The sequence below is a fragment of the Pelodiscus sinensis genome, chromosome 5, assembly GCF_049634645.1.
Source record: "Pelodiscus sinensis isolate JC-2024 chromosome 5, ASM4963464v1, whole genome shotgun sequence".
NCBI lineage: Eukaryota > Metazoa > Chordata > Testudines > Trionychidae > Pelodiscus > Pelodiscus sinensis.
In genome coordinates this window covers 8,437,786-8,454,972 of record NC_134715.1, presented here as the reverse complement: position 1 = coordinate 8,454,972, position 17,187 = coordinate 8,437,786, and the positions used below count along the sequence as shown (strand labels likewise).

Sequence of the window (17,187 nt, the reverse complement as noted above, 5' to 3'; positions counted from 1 at the left end):
GTCCTGAGGTGACGTGTACCCAGTTAACATGGGGATAGTTGAAATCCCCCACTACTATTGAGTTTTTTAATTTTTATAGCCTCTCCAAATCTCCCTTAGCATTTTACAGTCACTATCTATATCCTGGTCAGGTGGTTGGTGATGTCTCTCTACTGCTATATTCATATTATTAGAGCATGGAATTACTACCCATAGAGGTTCTATGGAACAGTTCGGTTCATTTACAATTTTTACTTTATTTGACTCTACGTTTTCTCTCACGTATAGTGCCACTACCCCACCAGCACGACCTGTTCTGTCCTTCTGATATATATTCTGTTCTTCCTGGTATGACGGTGTTCCATTGATTATCCTCATTCCACCAAGTTTCTGCAATGATGCACATCGTATCAATATCCTCATTCAATATGAGGCACTCTAGTTCACCCATAGTATTTAGACTTCCCGCATTTGTATATAAGCACTTTAAAAACATGTCACTATTTAGCTGTCTGCCGTTATCTGCTGTGACTGAATGGCACTTCTTTTCATTTGACTGTTTCTCATCAGATCTCACACACATTTTATCGTCTTCCATCCTCTACTCTTTATGAGGACATAGAGAATCCCTATTAATAGACCCTCCCATAAGGAATGTGTCTGTCTGATCTGTGCGCTCCTTTGCACCTCTCAGATTGCCCCTAGCCCTTGGAACAAATTGATAAATGTTAACAGCAATAAGACACCAGGAGCAAATGGCATTCACCCAGGAGTTGGGAAGGAACTTAATATGAAACTGCAGAACTAACTGCAATATCAGCCTCTGTACCAGATGACTGGAGGGTAGCTAACATGATTCCTATTTTCAAAAGAAGCTCAGGGTGATCCTGGCAATTACAAGCAGGTAAGCCTAACTTCAGTACCAAGCAAATTGGCTGAAACTATAATAAAGAAGAGAATTACCAGATACACAAATGAACAAGATACGTTAGGGAAAAGTCAGCATGGCTTTTGTAAAGGGAAATCATGATCTCTCAGACTAGGGAATGAAAAAGGTGATCCAGCTAATCTAGTGCAACAAGACTTTCACGGTCTGTCTACACTGCAACTGAAGACCCACAGACTGGTCTGTAGCAGCGGATAAGAGCTCAGATAGCGGGTTTAACTGAAGTGTAGCTGCTTAGGCTCGGGTTCAGCATGGGCTCTAGAATCCTGTGATGTCCCTGAACTCAGTGGTAGCCTGAGCTGGAACATTTACACTGCCATTGCCGGAGCCCCACCAGCTGACTAGGCAACAAAACAGCAGATGAAATTCAATCCTGTAACATGCAAAGTAACGCACATTACGTTTCCCAATCCCGACCACACATACGAAACAATGGGGTTTAAACTGGCTGTTACCACTCGGGAAAGGTCTTAGAATCATCTTGAATAGTTCTCTGAAAACATCCACTCAGTATGCAGCAGCCATCGAAAAAGCTAACAGAATTTTAGGACCCATTAGGAAAGAGCAAGTATAAAATCTCACATTGCCACTATATCAATCCATGGTATGCTCCCAACCCAGGATACTGAGTACTGTCCTGGCTGTCCATCTCCCAAAAGCTGTATTAAAAGGGGAAAAGTCACAGAGAAGGGCAACAAAAATTAACTGGGGATATGGAGAGACTGAAAAGATTTGAGAGGGCTCAGTTTAGAGTAGAGGTGACTAAGGAGGAAACATGCACGAGGCCAATAAAACAATGAATGGTGTGGAGAGAAAGTATTATTTACCCTTTTCACAGAACAAGAGAGCCAAGGGTCACCCATAGAAATGAAAAGGTAGCAGATTAAAACACAACAAAGGGAAGCATTTCTTCACACAAAGCCAGTTAACCAGTGGAACTCGTTCCCAGGTTGAGAAGACCAATAGTATAATTAGGCTCAAAAAAGAATTAAGTTCATGGTGGGTAGGCCCATCAATGGCTGTTAGGCATGATGGTCAGAGATGCAACCCAATGCTCTGGGTGTCTCAAAGCTCTGACTGCTAGAAGCTCGTACTGGCCAACAAAGGTGTTTTATGGACAGTTGCTCTGTTAATTCTCTCCGAAACATCTAATGTTGGCCACTGTAGGAAGACAGGATATTGGGTTAACCATATCCATTAGGGTGGTTCTTACGTTTACAGTCTCTGTTCCCCTCACGGACTTTCAATTTCAAGATCACGTTTTCATTTTACAAATAAAAAGAAAGGCGGGGGCCTCCGATTGGCCCTGCACACTCAACCCCACATCCCTCAGCGATTCTGCGGATCAACCGATGCCTTCGCTCACCTCTTTTCGCTGCCAAGGGTTGGTACTGGTAGGAACTCAGTAAAACTCTTTGGTTGCTAAGATGAGTCAAAGAAGGGGCCCTAGTTCACAACCTCCGAGCCACGCTGGCTCTGTGGGGCTAACAGGAATAAAAAGCAATAAAAATTTATTTTCCTAACTATGGGCACCAGGTATGAATTTCCATGCGGGGGGAGGAATCTGACCTGAGGGAAGAAGGTGCCATTTTTTTCCCCTCATCCCTACATGGAATAAGGTATTTTTACAGAGTATATTGTTTTCTTCCCACAGGAAACAGAGACTGCCTCCAACACGCAGCTGAATCCAAGGCCTTGAGGATAATTTATGGATTCTTAGAGATGACGGCCAAAAAGGCCCATCAGATCATCCAGTCTGACCCCGTTTATCACAGGACAATAATTGCATTAAGTTACTCTTGTACTGAGCCCAATAACCTGTGCCTGACTTGTGCCTACTGCCGTTCCTTTTTCCATCCAGGGGAATGCTCTGCAGGAAAGCAGAAATCTGCTGTTTCCCTTGGTGCACTTACAGTGTCTTGTGTGTCTGAGTGCAGAGTGCTCAGATAGCAGGAAACAGCCTCTTTTGGTTGTCAATCTGTCCCCTGCGCTACAAACCTCCTCAGGTTTCTTCTAGAGTCAGCTACTACTTTTTAGTTCATATGTGTTCTTTTTTTTTTTAAATTGTATCCTTTGGTATACAGGCAGTCCCCGGGTTACATGGATCCGACTTACATCAGATCCCTACTTACAAACGGGGTGAGGCAACCCCGCACTAGCTGCTTCCCCCCCAGCAGACCAGGGAGACGCGAAGCTAGCGCCCCCCCTCCCCAGCAGACCAGGGAGACGCGAAGCTAGCGCCCCCCCTCCAGCAGACTAGGGAGATGCCTCTGCCCCACTGGATTCTCATTTCCGGGCAGAGTTTACTGGGCTTTCTTTTAGGTGTGGCCCCTTATTGCTGCCTTAAATGGGAGACTCATTCACTCACTGCTGTGACAGAGATTTCACAGGCCTTTTAAGAGTAAAAAAAGCAAACAAATGAGCTGCAAATTCAAGGAGGAAAAAATTGTTGGTATGTAAAATATTGAGATAAACCACAGATATGAGGCAATAGTTTAGTAATTGGAGGCCACACATTTTAGGAGTAACTCTAGAAATATTCTTAGAGCTTTATCAGTGTCAGCGTTTCAAGCAGGCTGTATTTTTGCATGCTTATGGAAAAGTATTTCCCGGTATCTCATGCTAGCTCCAAAGCTGGGAGCCTCAAGGATTCTTCATGCCTTGCACAGGCAGAGTGCATGGGAGGCTTTCAAAGACAGAGCAGTGGGAATGGAGGCTAGGAATAGTCAGCGGGTAAAATCTGCCAGCACCAATCATCAATTGGGTATGGTGCGGAACATTGATTAGGCATTTTTGGCAGGCTGGAAGGGTACTTGCATTCTAGCAGTCAGTAAAAATTGCATTGTTGAGGCATTTCTTTAAGAACTGGAGCACCACTCCCACCCACTGCTACACAAAAACCAGAGTTCACAGGGACTACATACTAATTAAGTTAAATTGCGGCTAATTTACGAATGGAGTAGTCGACAGAATTTCCATCGACTACTCGAAAGGCACTTCCACATTCCTCCTTTGAAACATACAAGAGTGCAGTCCTGCTGACTCTGGGCTGCACGCCAAGTGCCAGCTTTGAAATGTACAAGAGTCCCCAACGGGCTCCATGTTGCGCTGCTGCTTTGAAATGCCACACGGAGCCCAGAGTCAGATCCCAGGCTCCAGGCGGCATTTCAGCGGAACCTGGTATCAACTGGGAGTCCCCAGCTGACCCTGGGCTCCAGGCGGCAGTGCCGCTTTGAAATGCCACCTGGCAGTACCACCATAGCAGTACCATCTCCCTTTATGCCAAGAACGGACATAAAAGGCCTTAGGTTTCCAAAAGCCATGAACATTTCTATTTGGAGTAAGTGTGACTAATGCCGCTCACAGCTCTAATGTCACAAATTGCTAACCCGCAGAAAGCTGAAGTTTGGGAATTGATAAGGACCATCTGTGCATTCCGGCGAGTCTTGTAAACTTACTGAAGGGAGAGAGAGAGAGAGACAGTAATGTGACAAACAAGTATGAGGAATTTCCAAAGGCAAAGTCCAATGAGAAACAGATGCTGTATCCCTCCCTGGCCCTGGCTCTGTAGTGTCAGGCAGATAATGTGCAACTCTGCCATTCTGAACCACTGTATTAAGTTGAGGAGACAGAAGTATTAATTCCAAGCTTCCTTGGTTTCAGGGGTAGAGGATGCAAAATTACTGTGTTCCACAAGAGCCTGCAGTTTGTTTTTAAAAATTAATTTCTCCTTGACTTCTGAAGTGTGACAAGGGGAGGAAAACAAGTATAGCTTCTCTCAGTTTGTATCCCACACTCTGCCATCCCCACGCGCCAAGCACAAAAGAAAACTGTGGTGCCATTCATTCAACTACTTTTTACAAAGATGTACCCCATGAGGGCCAGATCTTCTAGTGGTCAACATAAGCATAGTGCTATTGACTCAGTGCAGCTACATCCATTTACAGCTCAAGAACTGGCCCTTAGATTCAACAATTAATCAGAAGGAAAGAAGCATAACTCGGAGGGAAAAACCAAGTTTCAGAACAGGAGCTTCGGAAAACAATTTTTTCCCCCAGTTATTCAGTCACCATTCAAGTTTCTAGCCCTTCCGCTAGTACAGTCCACATCATCAGAGAAAGACTTCAGCCAGCAAGGCAGTCAAGGCAAGAAAAATATGAAATATTTCTTCCTGAGCACTCCTACAACCCACCCAAAAGAGCTGCTTTACATATCACAAAGAAATGGTGGTAGCCCCTGCAAAAAAAAACAACAACAAAAAAAACCACACACACACCACCAGAGGTGGAGTCAGAACAGAATGTGAAATTAACCCAGAGAGGAACATTTGATCTTTGTAGCAGAACAGAGGCAAATCTGGTTTGGTTCAGTGACTTTTGATTTTGCAGTTTACCCCACAGGAGAATTCATGGTGCTATTTTGAAAGCAGTGTCTGAATCCGGTCTAGCTCTCTTCAATGCCACACATGTCAGTCATGGATGAAACACAACCAGGGTGAAACACTGGCCAGAGAGAGAGAGACAGAGACTTAGGAAGGCTCATAGCTTAGACGGTTCTCCTGTCAACCTGTGGGCACAGCTACAATCCAAACTTGACGACACAAGCGACCTCGCCATAAAACACTCATTTTCTAGAATTCAAGTTGCAAGCTACCTTAGTGAGATTAATATTCTTAAGTGGTCTTGAATTTTGTTTTTAACTAGGAATATTCTTTTAAAAGATTTTAGTTATGAGATCACAGTACAGTAATTACTCGTTTAACACGTGCCCGCTTAACACGTTTTCTCAATAGCATGATTTATTTTTGGAGGGAACGTTTTTTGAATAACACGACTGTCCCCGAAAAAACACTGTTTCCCCAGCTGGCCTGTCGCCGGCGGCTGCTCAGAGCTTCCCCTGCCTCCCTGCAAAGTTGGCCCCGGCAACCCCTCCTCACCGGACGCCCCGCTCTCCTCCGTCCCCGCTTGCAGGCCAGTGGCTGGGTTTCCCCAGCTGGCCAGTCACCGGCGGCTGTGCGGGGCTTTCCCCGCCTCCCTGCCATGCCATTCCCCGGTGACCCTCTCCCTCGCCTACCGGACACAGTGCGGGTTCCAGCAGACCCATCACAGGGGCATGCTGTACTCTCAACCCAATCCTCCTCCCCTCTCCTTCCCTTCCACTCCCGAGAGCCAAACTCCTCCCCTCCTTGCTGTAACCCAGTCCCACTTCTCCCCCAACCTTATGTCCCAGTGCCGGCTGCTAACAAGTGCAGGCTGGAGCCGCGAGCGCACATGCGGCTCTCAGCAGCCGCTGAGAGAGCAGCAGACCGGAGCACTTCCGGGTTCCAGCTGATGCCCTATTGGGAGTTTTACTGTACAGTACATCGTCTAATGCTGACGTTGACGACTCAGCACCAACAGAAAATTGACTTTGACACGACCGCTTGAAATGCAACCCCCACCTTTTCCATTATTTTCAATGGGAAAATTGACGCCGCATAACACGTTTTCACTTAACACGATCATTTTGTGAAATGTATCTACCGTGTTAAATGAGGAATTACTGTACAGTAGACATCTGATAATCCAGAACCTTTGGGAGCTAGGTGGTGCCAGATTATTGGATATGCTAGACTATCCGGAGGTACTATAAGCTGGTTTTACTTACACACACACACACACACACACACACACAATAAAGTGTTTTTAACCCTTTTTATTAGACATACTGTAATGCATAAATTTAATCATAGAATGAAAGAATAAATGTACAGTACAGTACAGCTGCTCCCCGAGTTGCGAACAGTCGAGTTACGACCGTTCGCACTTACGAACAAAGTTCCCATGGAGCGGTCGTAAAGGCGGTCCCCGAGTTACGAATGCGACCCGCACTTACAAACAGCGCGGTCGCGTGTAACTCAGTGGGGTCCGAGTTACAAACAGCTCGAGTTACGGCCAAGTGTTTGGTTCGTAACTTGGAGAGAGGCTGTCCTCACCATTATTGGTGCAAAGCCTTTGAATACAGAAAGCAAAGGATACTATGTACAGTAGTGTGCAGCACTGGCTAATCGCTTAAACTATTAATCACTTGAACTATTAATACAGTAACTTAAACCACTTAATACAGCACTTTATTTGCTTAAACACAAACATTATTCACTTCAACACTAATACAGTCTGTAAATTATTCACTTAAACACTCAAAAAACCCCACTAGGCGCTTGCCATTTTGATGCCAGACTATAGGGAGTGCCTTACAATTAGATGCTGGACTATTGGAGTTTTACTGTCTATAGGAGTGAGGTACCAACTTTAACTGATTTGTGTGTGTGGTGGGCGTGCTAATTGATTTTACTGGTTACCTTTAAAATTGGAGAACTGACCCTGCCAATTTGAAAATGTTAATTTGCACATCCAAGAGCGATCTTCCTGTGGAAAGGCATGCAAGCGTGAGGCAGTCATAACATTGGGTTAGAATAAGCCAGAGGCACCAGACCATTCTACAACATTTTTCCTCATCTCCAGTTTTACTCTGCTGATAGATTGTTACAGATATTTCACATTTTCAGCCTTCACCAGCAGCAGCAGCAGAGAAAATATGCTTTTCAGCTACAGACTGCATCAAAGGAAGGTTCCCACAGCACTCCTCACATCTGTCACTTGCAAAGGAAGCATTTGATCAGCACTCTGCTCATGTTGATATTCCAAGCCATAGAGAAGTTCTGAACGGAGAAACGGCCAACCAGACACACTAACATTCCTATCAACAAACTAGAATGAGGTTGATAATCAAACCTCCAAGCAAAGGAAGAAAATTAAATATTTTCATAACCAGGCAATGCAAAGATCTCCAACAGTCTCATTTTGGGGTTGCTATAGGTTCTGTCCTGACATGGCACGAGACTAAAATAACCAAGATCAGGCAAATTTTCTCTTTCCATTGTTTCTATTTTATTTCCTTGCATTTGTACTGAGCAAAGGAGGCCCTGGACTCTAGGTCAGTGTTTCTCAACCAGTGGTCCGAGTACCTTTAGGGGTACTCAAGAAAAGTCTGGGGGGCGGGGAGGAGATACATCAAGACAACTGAAATTTGGAGAAAACTGAATTTTTGTTTTAAGTTTTACAGCACTTTATTATTTCTGTACTTCTTTTACACCCAAAAATGTCATCACCCAGCCGGCTACAATTAAGTTGTTTAAACAAATGTGTTGCAATGGTAGAAAAAAATTGTGTGTGTCTGAAAACTGTAGGTACTGGGGATACTTAAAATATTTTTTTTTTTAAGGGAGGTATTTTTTTTTTTAAATAAAGGTTGAGAAACACTGCTCTAGGTGACCTTGGTGTCAATTAAAACAATACCCAAATCCTTGCAGAACCACAATAGCTACACCCGGCTCTTCTCACCTGCTTCACCTCATACTGGCCTTGGCGGCCACCAGAATACCTTACAAAAATCTCTGCAGAACTGCCTTCCGCTCTCCCTAAAAAAGTCTTCCCCAGAAGCACACTAAGACTACAAGATGGGCTACAAGAGGTCACCACAGTGGTGGGGCACAGTATGAATTTACAAAGTCATGGGGCCTGCACAGAGAATGCCCTGACTACTGGACATCCCCAACCAGGAAACAAAGAGGATCGAGAGCAGAGATTCTCCGTGACTACAGATGTCAGCGCGCAGTCGACTATACAATTAACTGATAAGCCTGGGCCTATCAATTAATCTTGTTGACTACCTGCATTTCCCCATCCCACCTTGCTGCGGAGAGGCAGCAAGAGGGAGGGAGGGAACGGGAGCCCATGCCCATGAAGAGCTGGCTTAAAAGCGGCTCCCCATGAGCACCAGATCCATCTGCTCCCCGCCCCGTGCGCGCGCGCGCACGCGCACACACACACACACACACACACACACACACACACACACACACAGACAGACAGACAGACAGACAGACTGGAGCCTATACACACAAAGCAGCCTCTGTCTAAGGAGAGCTCTGATCCCTCCCCCCCATGGGCAGCCCCTGCTGCCACCCTCTGCTGCTGCATCTGTATCAGAGGCAGCAGTGTGGGGTGGCAGGCAGCCAGTCCACAAGGGGAGCTGGCATTTAAACCAGAGGCAGCAGCGTGGAGTGGCAGGGGGCTCCCGGAGTGGGGCCGGGAGTGACTATTGAATAGTTGTGTACCCAATAATATTTTGGGCAGTTACATGACACTTCAATTGCACTACAACACCCCTATCCATGACCGTCCAGAATTTTCAGATGTGACAGTGGCTGACACTCAGAGAGGACCTAGTGTTTTTCCTCTCCCACCTCCTGGCTACAATCTATTTCATCTGCAAACTAGCATGTTTACCCGGCAGGGGCTCAGGGCAAGGAGCTGAAAGATGCACGAGTCAGAGTTGGGGGGATGAGGAGGGGCTCTGGGTAAGGGAGGGGAAGAGTGAATGAGAGTAGGAGGGGGACAAAGTCTTCCCCTTCTCCCTCCCCCGAGTGTCATACCAGGACTGTCAGTGAGCGAGAGCAAAGAGCACAGCTCATCTGCCCCCTGCATTCCCCAGCCAGAGGAAGGAATGCAGCAAACTGTGCCCTTTCCCCTCTCTCCATGACTACAGAGAACACCCGACAACATCACTGTAGGAATAGCCCAACCTAAAGATGTGTAGGAGTGGGAGGCTCGGGACTGGGGCAGTCCCAGATATGGGGGGGGGGGGGGCACGCCCCCAGCCAGCCCCTTTCACCTGTCCAGTGATTCGATCTCTTTTCTGAACAGCTTTATAAGCAGCAATCCCATCCTGGGCACATCCCGTTGGCCTGGCACAACCAAACCCTGAGCTTGCTTTAAAGTTATGATCCAAGGAAGCTGCATGCCAAACGTGGCGGGCCGAGCTCTTGTCATTTAGGAGGCGTTCTGGCACAAACGCAATCACAGAGGGACCGACAGAGGCACATTTTTACAACAGATAAACTCAGGCCTGGAGGAGTACACACCAGCAACCCAGTGAAGACAGCCTAGATTAAGTAGATTACCTACCACCTGGAACAAATCAGCTGAGTGACGCTAAGCAGATAGGATGGTGGAGGCAAAGGAACGTTTTGCGGCCTCCCACGCAGCCGGGGCAGAAGAATTCCAAAGAATCTTTACGATGCATCTCATCAGCCTCAGCATGAAACTCCTGCCGCAGGCCCTTGCTGGGTTTTCTCTCATGCTTGATCTGGGACAGGTCATCCATAAGCCATGGTGGACAGAGGATGGAGCAGGGGAAGAGGGCAGCGAGGGGGTACATTACTGATAGTAGACAAAAGATCATTATAAATTCCTACTGAGCCATTCCCAGAGTAAGGATGTTGCATTGTGGTTATCTGGCTACTCGTGTAGTCGTTATCATCTGTATCGACTACACGAGAAGGACCGCTCTGCAGAGCCACAGCGGGGGTAGCTCCCGGGGCTGGCTCGAGCCAGGACTGAGCAGTCCCAGCTCATGTTGGCTCCAAGAGACACTTGTGCTGCAGCTCTACATTTAAAATGCAGAGGTGCAACGTCCCAGCTCGCGCCAAGTCCAGCAGCCCGTTCGCAGTGGCCCAGACTGGCCGTGGCTGCGCCGGCAGCAGCCGCTGTCCATGGCAGCCTGGGCTGCCTGTGGACGGGGCTGCTGCTGGAGTAGCCCCTGCACGTGGCCAGCCTGTGCTGCCACAAACAGGGGCTGCTTGGCAGCAGCAATCCCTCTCCGCAAGGGGACCCGGCTCCCCGCTGGGACCTCCACAATCAGGGGCTGCTGCCAGAACAGGCGGCACCGCAGAGACAGTGTTGGGGGGAACTGGCTTTTAAGCTGGCTCCCCTGAACACTAGGTCATGCTCCCCCCGCTTGCTGCCTCCGATACAGAGGCAGCAAGCGGGGAGGGGAGCAGTAGAGTACTCCACGACTACTCCCTAAGCTTATGCTTGTCGAGAAGTCGACTACTTACTAACATCCCTATCACAAAGTAAACCAGCAATATGTTGTTGCCCTTCAACAACACAGATCATCTGAATTTAAGACCAATCAAAAGCCCCCAAACCCCCTCCCACCTCGTCAGAGAGAAGTTGCATACACGCCCGCTGACCAGAATGGGATGTGCCAGTCCCATCGTGACAACGAGCAGATTTAGCTGAGCCTGGTAGTTGTAAGGTCAGAAGCTGCTTTCCGCCTTGCTTTGTCCTGCCTTTCTTTCGCTAGGCATTGACAAGCTTCCTGCCAGGCCGCCATCCCAGGGACTAAAGGTTTGTGAACCCCCTGAAGTAAAACGGGAGCCCTACAAGTCAGTTTCAGCTTTATCCCGGGATATCGACATGGTGACCAAGCTCTTGCTTGCCCAGGTTTGGACAGCCTAAAATTGTGACCAATTTCAACTGGTAAACAAAGCCCTGGAATGGCCGGTCTTTAGAAGCTTGCCCTGGGAAGTAGGTGTCTAGGTCACCGCAAAAAGGGATTTAACTAATTCTACACTTCGCCATGAGCCGTTTATATTTTCAGCTCTGACACTTCGCCCGTGCCTTGAAAGGCCTCCAAGTGAGACACAAGATTCATCACCACCGCCATTTTACAGCGGCACAAGAGAGTTTGTTCAATCCCAACTCCTTGCCCTCAACGATGAGCGATTACACTCCCACCCTCCACAAATCCCCCTCCTGAGGAACGGGGACAGCACAATGGAGATAGAGAATTGGCAACAGTTGAAGCAAGAGCAGAGAGACCACGAGGGTGCCTTAGAGTGGCAGCAAAATGCTGTGCTGTCATGGGCCATTCGGAGGCAGTCTTGCAACTGCCCGTTAAAGCCAGGGAAGAAGCCAAATCCTCTGCAACAAGATTAGACATCGAGCATGTTTATTTCCTGCAGCTATGTTCTTACCTGCACACAGAGAAGGCAAGTGCTGTTGCAATTATGCTCTTTACACTCTACCTGTGCTGTAAAAATCTGCACTACCCACGAGCCAGGCTTGAAACCAATGTCACCAGCGGATGAGGAACCATCAGAGAGAAAAACCAAACACCCGGCACGGAGCAGAGGCTTTAGCACCTGCCCCATTCACTGGGAGAAATTCTCTCCTTTTGAGTAGAAACTGCTGTTTCCGGGGCAGCTAAGGAGAGAGGTTTCATGGAAAGATCAAAATCTTCTGCAACACCAGGGTCAAAGCTTTAATATTTATAGCCCCCAAACAGCCAGTTCTGGGATTCCAGAGGCTGACTCAGTGGGTGTAGATCAGCATGGCTCTGATTTACACTTTCGGCGAGTGACTTAACCCCAAAGGCCATGACCCTTTCCCTCCCGGCCTCTGCTAGGGATACATAAGTGCGAGGAATAGCATATTCAGCAGCCACGAGAAAGAAACCAGGGGGCCCGGCCACTCTTTCACAAGTGGGAGAATTAAAAGCTATGGACATTTCACGTAGTCCTATCAGGCAGGAAGTGAAATCACCAACGAAAGTGCTCACCAGGAAATAACACCTCAAGTCGCAGTCACCGACCTAGAATAAAAGCAAGATCTGCAAAGAGCAACAGCCGGCTGAGACGAGACGAGTGTTGTTCTCACTGGCCCAGAGAGCAGGAACTTATTTAATAGAAATCAGGCAGGATTCTTACTTTACCCCGATGTAATTCCATGGGGGCAGATCCTCAGAGTAAGTTAGCATGGGTCCAGTGAAGTCAATGGAACGACACTGTTTTACATCAGCCCGTTCTGACTCATTGACACTGACGGTGTTAAGTGCAAGGAAGAGATGAGGAACAGCCGGCCCTCCACGCACAACACAAGAATGCATCTACCACTGTGGGTTTTCTGAACCACCTAATTACAACTAATGCTCGGTCTAGAACGTCTGACTGCCCACTGGGCGACGGTGCTGTAGGACCAGAGTGCAAGGTGTCAGGACACGACTGCTACAAAATAGCATTCATTTTGTCCTTCCTTGTACTTAAAAGTCTACCCTGCAAGCGGATTCCATGCCATTTTAAGAACTTTATTTAGGATTCGAAGAGGAGAGATCCTTTTCAACTCTTAAGGCTCACCAAGTTCTTCAGCTGCTCATAAAATCCAGCAACGAGATGCCAGCATTCTTTAGAAGAATCAGCCACATGAGTACACTCTTAAATAGGACACCAACTTGAAAATTAGTTTCAGACCCTATACATACTTATGGAATCCCCAAACTAGGTTTGTGGTTTTTACAACCAGATCTTCCTATTGTGATAAATTTTTTTCTCTCTATTGTTAATGTGTGCAAAAAAAAATCCACACAAACATGGGAAATTGACCAAGAGGGTAGGAGATGCGATTAATCTGATTATATAGCAAGAGCATTCAAATACAATGTACATGAACGGGGCTGGGGGTGAAACAGATTCTTTTCCCCTCCATTTTTGTTCAGTTGGAGAAATCCTAAGTGTTATTTGAACCACTGCAGGTAAAAAAGTTTCAAATGGGACACCTGATTTCCAGCTGGCACCATCGCTATACATAACTGTATTAATGGATATATTTGAAAAGCTAATTAGATCAGCGGTCACACCGTGATGCAATCACATTCACATTGTTTTGTAATGTTTAGAGCTTGATGCAAAGCACAGCGTTAACTGCAAAGAGGGTGATCTTTCTTTAAGATTTTAATTAACCATTGCACATGTGATAAGAAAACAAGATTAAAAGAGAGAGTTAGAATAACCACCCTCCCAAAACACAAAATCATCCAACAAACCAGGATGGATAAAAATGGATGATTTTGTGGGGTTGGAGGGGAATGGATTTAAATTATAATAAATTTGTCTTTTTAAAAATAAACCTGTTTAAAATGAAATCTGAATTTAATGCAAACTATATTAAGGCCTAAGTTTATTATAATCTCTAAGAACATTTAAATAAAAATAAATATGCTGAATCCATGGGTCTCTATTAAAATAAACTGAGTTAAAGGCTGTTTTTCTATATAAAGGAAGAATTAGGGTAAGACCTCTAACTTTTGAGGTCAAGCTTTATAAATATGGCACAATACCACAACCTAAGTAACTTAAATTCCAGTCACTTTCCCTTAAGCACATTTGAACATTTTCCCAGGCTGACCGGAAATAATTAGTCTAATCCATTGACTACACTTGATCCTTTGGTTTAATAAGTCTTTTAGTTGTAAATATGAAACATGTTTTTATAAAGAGAAGTTTAAGTATCCAAAACAGGGATGTAAAAGGTTAAACAGTTAACCGATTTCCCAGTAAGCAGTAGCCTTACGGGCACGCTCACCAAGTAACTGGTAAACAGAGGGCCCAGCTGGTAAGACCCTGGCTGCGGTGGAGCAAGAGACAGCCCCTGCCACTTGTGGCCGGTGGTTAACCAGTTAAACAAATCATTTAACCAGTTAGCTATTTTAGGCTGTTTTTACACCCCTAATCCATAACAGGCAAGGTTATTTTCGTTAATGAAAATACGTTTTATATGCTATTTTATGTGTTTTAATTAAGACTGCATTAAAATAGTAACTGGAATTTAAACAAATCATGAGCAAAAAATAATGTATCTAGTAAACAAGCAATACATCATGCACCATCTTCTAACATACCAAAACGTACAATTAATAAGAGGAGGAAACAATAAGCTATATAATTGCTTCCATAAATATTCATATTTATAGCTTACATGGCTAGATAGCAAAAAGATGTACCAAAGCTAGCATAAAGGTTCTATGTAAATAAAAATGAACATGTTTTAATGGTTATACCAAACTACAAGAATGCACCTTTCTTTAGAAAATAACTGGAGTACAAGTAGAAAGGTTGATTAAAATCAATTCTTTATATCAGGGCTTTCTACTTGGTGATTTTAATTAATCCACCCTGCAACCAACACAACAGAAAGGAAACATCTTGCACGGAAATGTCACAAAATTCAAAGCTTTCCAGAACCGAGTCTTGTACTCAGCAAGACTGAGATAATCAGAGAGCTGGAGAGAGGCAGTATTGATTTTAGTGGAGTTACCACTAAATCTATCCAGATTAGGAATGTCAAGGACTAGTTGATTCCCCCTCCCCCCCCCTTTGCTGCCTCTATCAGAGAGAGACAGAAAAAGGGGGGGGGGGGGGAGAGAGGTGGAAGGTAACTTCAAAGCGGCAGCACCACACAGCTGAACCGTTGCTCTGCACCTTGCCCTGGTGTAAATGACACTGCAAAGCTAGTGCAAAACACTACCACTCACACTTGGTAGCACACTGCACTACTGCACTAACACGATTTCAGAAATTGAGGCTGCAAGCTCAGGTTCAAACTACTCTTTTTAAATCATGTGGATAGTGATTAAGCACAACCTACGCCTACAATTTGATGCAGTTAATGCATAAAGTCAATGTAAGAGATATGGGGGTTCCTTTAACTAACACCAACACACCTACTAAGGTGTTTCAAGACTGCTTGCGGCTAGCACTACAGTTCTGTTCAAGCAGTTGCTACACAAGTGGCCACTTTAACCATATTCGAAAGGCTCTTGTTTTACAATACCCCCTTGATTAGAGTTATGTGCCTGGCAGTCTCATGATGTATTTCAAAGCTCAAGAACCTTTTAGGATTGTATTGAATGTTATTGCCTCAAACACAGTTGGCTTTATGCAACAGAAAGCAATGCTACTTGTAACCAAAGGCATAGCCACAAGTAATCATCTAGTATATTTAACAGCAAAACTAGAACCTTTAAAAAATGCTTTAAATAAACAAAAACAAAACCCCACAAGAGTCCACCTTTCATGTTTTAGGAATGCACTGAAAATGTCAGCATGCCTGTGGCTAAGTGAATGCAAGACTTTGGAAGCACCAGGGGCCACAATGATACTCACAGCGCAGGCCGAAGGCTGCAACTTAAGTGTGGTTGCATGTACATGTAAATAGCTTCTTTCACGGACGAGCTTGAATACAAAGATTAAGGCAAGACCGCACAACACGCAGGCCCCATTTTGTCAGTTCTGCTGATATTAACAACATGCAATATTTACCCAATTTCCACCCGTATGGCAGCACTTTTAATGAGCAATGACAGTCCAGGAGTTTAACTACTAAAATGCATATCAACAGAAAGACCATGACATCGACTACTTTTTTCTTTTTTTGGCTCCCACCCGCGGGCTGCATGTTGAGCACCACGCCAACCAAAACCGCATCGGGGGCCGCAAACAAACGGGCCGCAGGTGGTCCACTTTCATGAAGTCAGGGCTGCTGTTGTACTAGGATGAATTTAGCCCTTTTCAGCAGGTTAAACTATTCCAGAATAAGGTAACTCAGCTGTGGCATTAAATGTTTGTGCAAAGTGAGGCCTGTTCACTACTTGGAAGGCTTTACCAGTATAAATAACTGGTGAATACTATCCCAGCGAACTGCCCCGGCGTGGTGAATTTTGCCAGTATTGATCCCTGAATAAGATACGCTGTACGGGTAAAACCTCAATTTTGCCAGTGTAATTGCATCTACCAGCAACACAGCTACATCAGTCACAGATCCAACCTCATCGCACTCCTGACCGACAAGAGTCTGTATCCCAGCACTCCGTGTAGCGTCGATGGTAGGAAGGAAAGCAGGTGCAGTTTATGAGACACAAAGTACATTGCGGGACTGCGTTGCTGAAATTGTTGGTGCCAGAACAAGGGGTTTATTGTCCTTCATCTTAGGCGGTCCTTTGCAGCTGTGCCCAGCAATTACCGAATGCAGCCTGCTGTTCTGATTTGACAGCGCGAGGCACCCACTTTTGCCCAGGTACACTGCACGCCCCGCTGGAATGGTGGGCTGCACTTCACGTTGGCTTGGGACAGGTGTGAACCACCCCTCGAGCAACCAAGGCGGTGAGAGCCAGGCTTCCTCGATTCTAAATCGCACCCTGCCCTAGGGGCTGAAAGTCCACATGGTCTGAGGCACGTTCCTAGCTGGCAGGTTTCCATATCACAAAGCTGTTGGCGCAGCTCTAGCCCCTTGACAGCAAGGGCAGCAGAACCCAAGCAGTGTCCTGACATGGTAGCTGAGTTTCACTCTCTCCTCTTGAACGCATCGCTCAGTGGCAGGGGACACTTGTACTGCCATTCTGGGGACACCGGCATTCCCCAAAGCGTCAGCCCAGGAGAACAGTGTTAGAAATAATAAGCGACGTAACACACGCTGGCCTTAGGAGCCAAACTGCTTTGAACCCAATAGCAGCCATTGAACTGTCCTCTCCTGACAGCTTCAAACTCCTCCTTCACGCCACTCCAGGGCAAATGCTGCTCTATTTAGTGGCGGTAGCCAACG

General features: G+C 46.0%; 1 protein-coding gene across 4 annotated transcripts in view; it reads right to left on the bottom strand.

Moving 5' to 3' along the window:
• Positions 1–17,187, bottom strand: part of SEPTIN11 (septin 11) — a 121,887-nt gene that overhangs the window by 66,424 nt on the left and 38,276 nt on the right. The window contains exon 1 of one of the 4 annotated variants that reach the window (XM_025190046.2): positions 5,999–6,054. The exons of the other annotated variants lie outside the window; for them this stretch is intronic. Within the exon in view, the coding sequence (XP_025045831.1) occupies positions 5,999–6,028 (30 nt within the window). The 5' untranslated portion in view covers positions 6,029–6,054. Of the gene's footprint in view, positions 1–5,998; positions 6,055–17,187 lie in introns of those variants that run through there. 4 annotated transcript variants of the gene reach the window in all.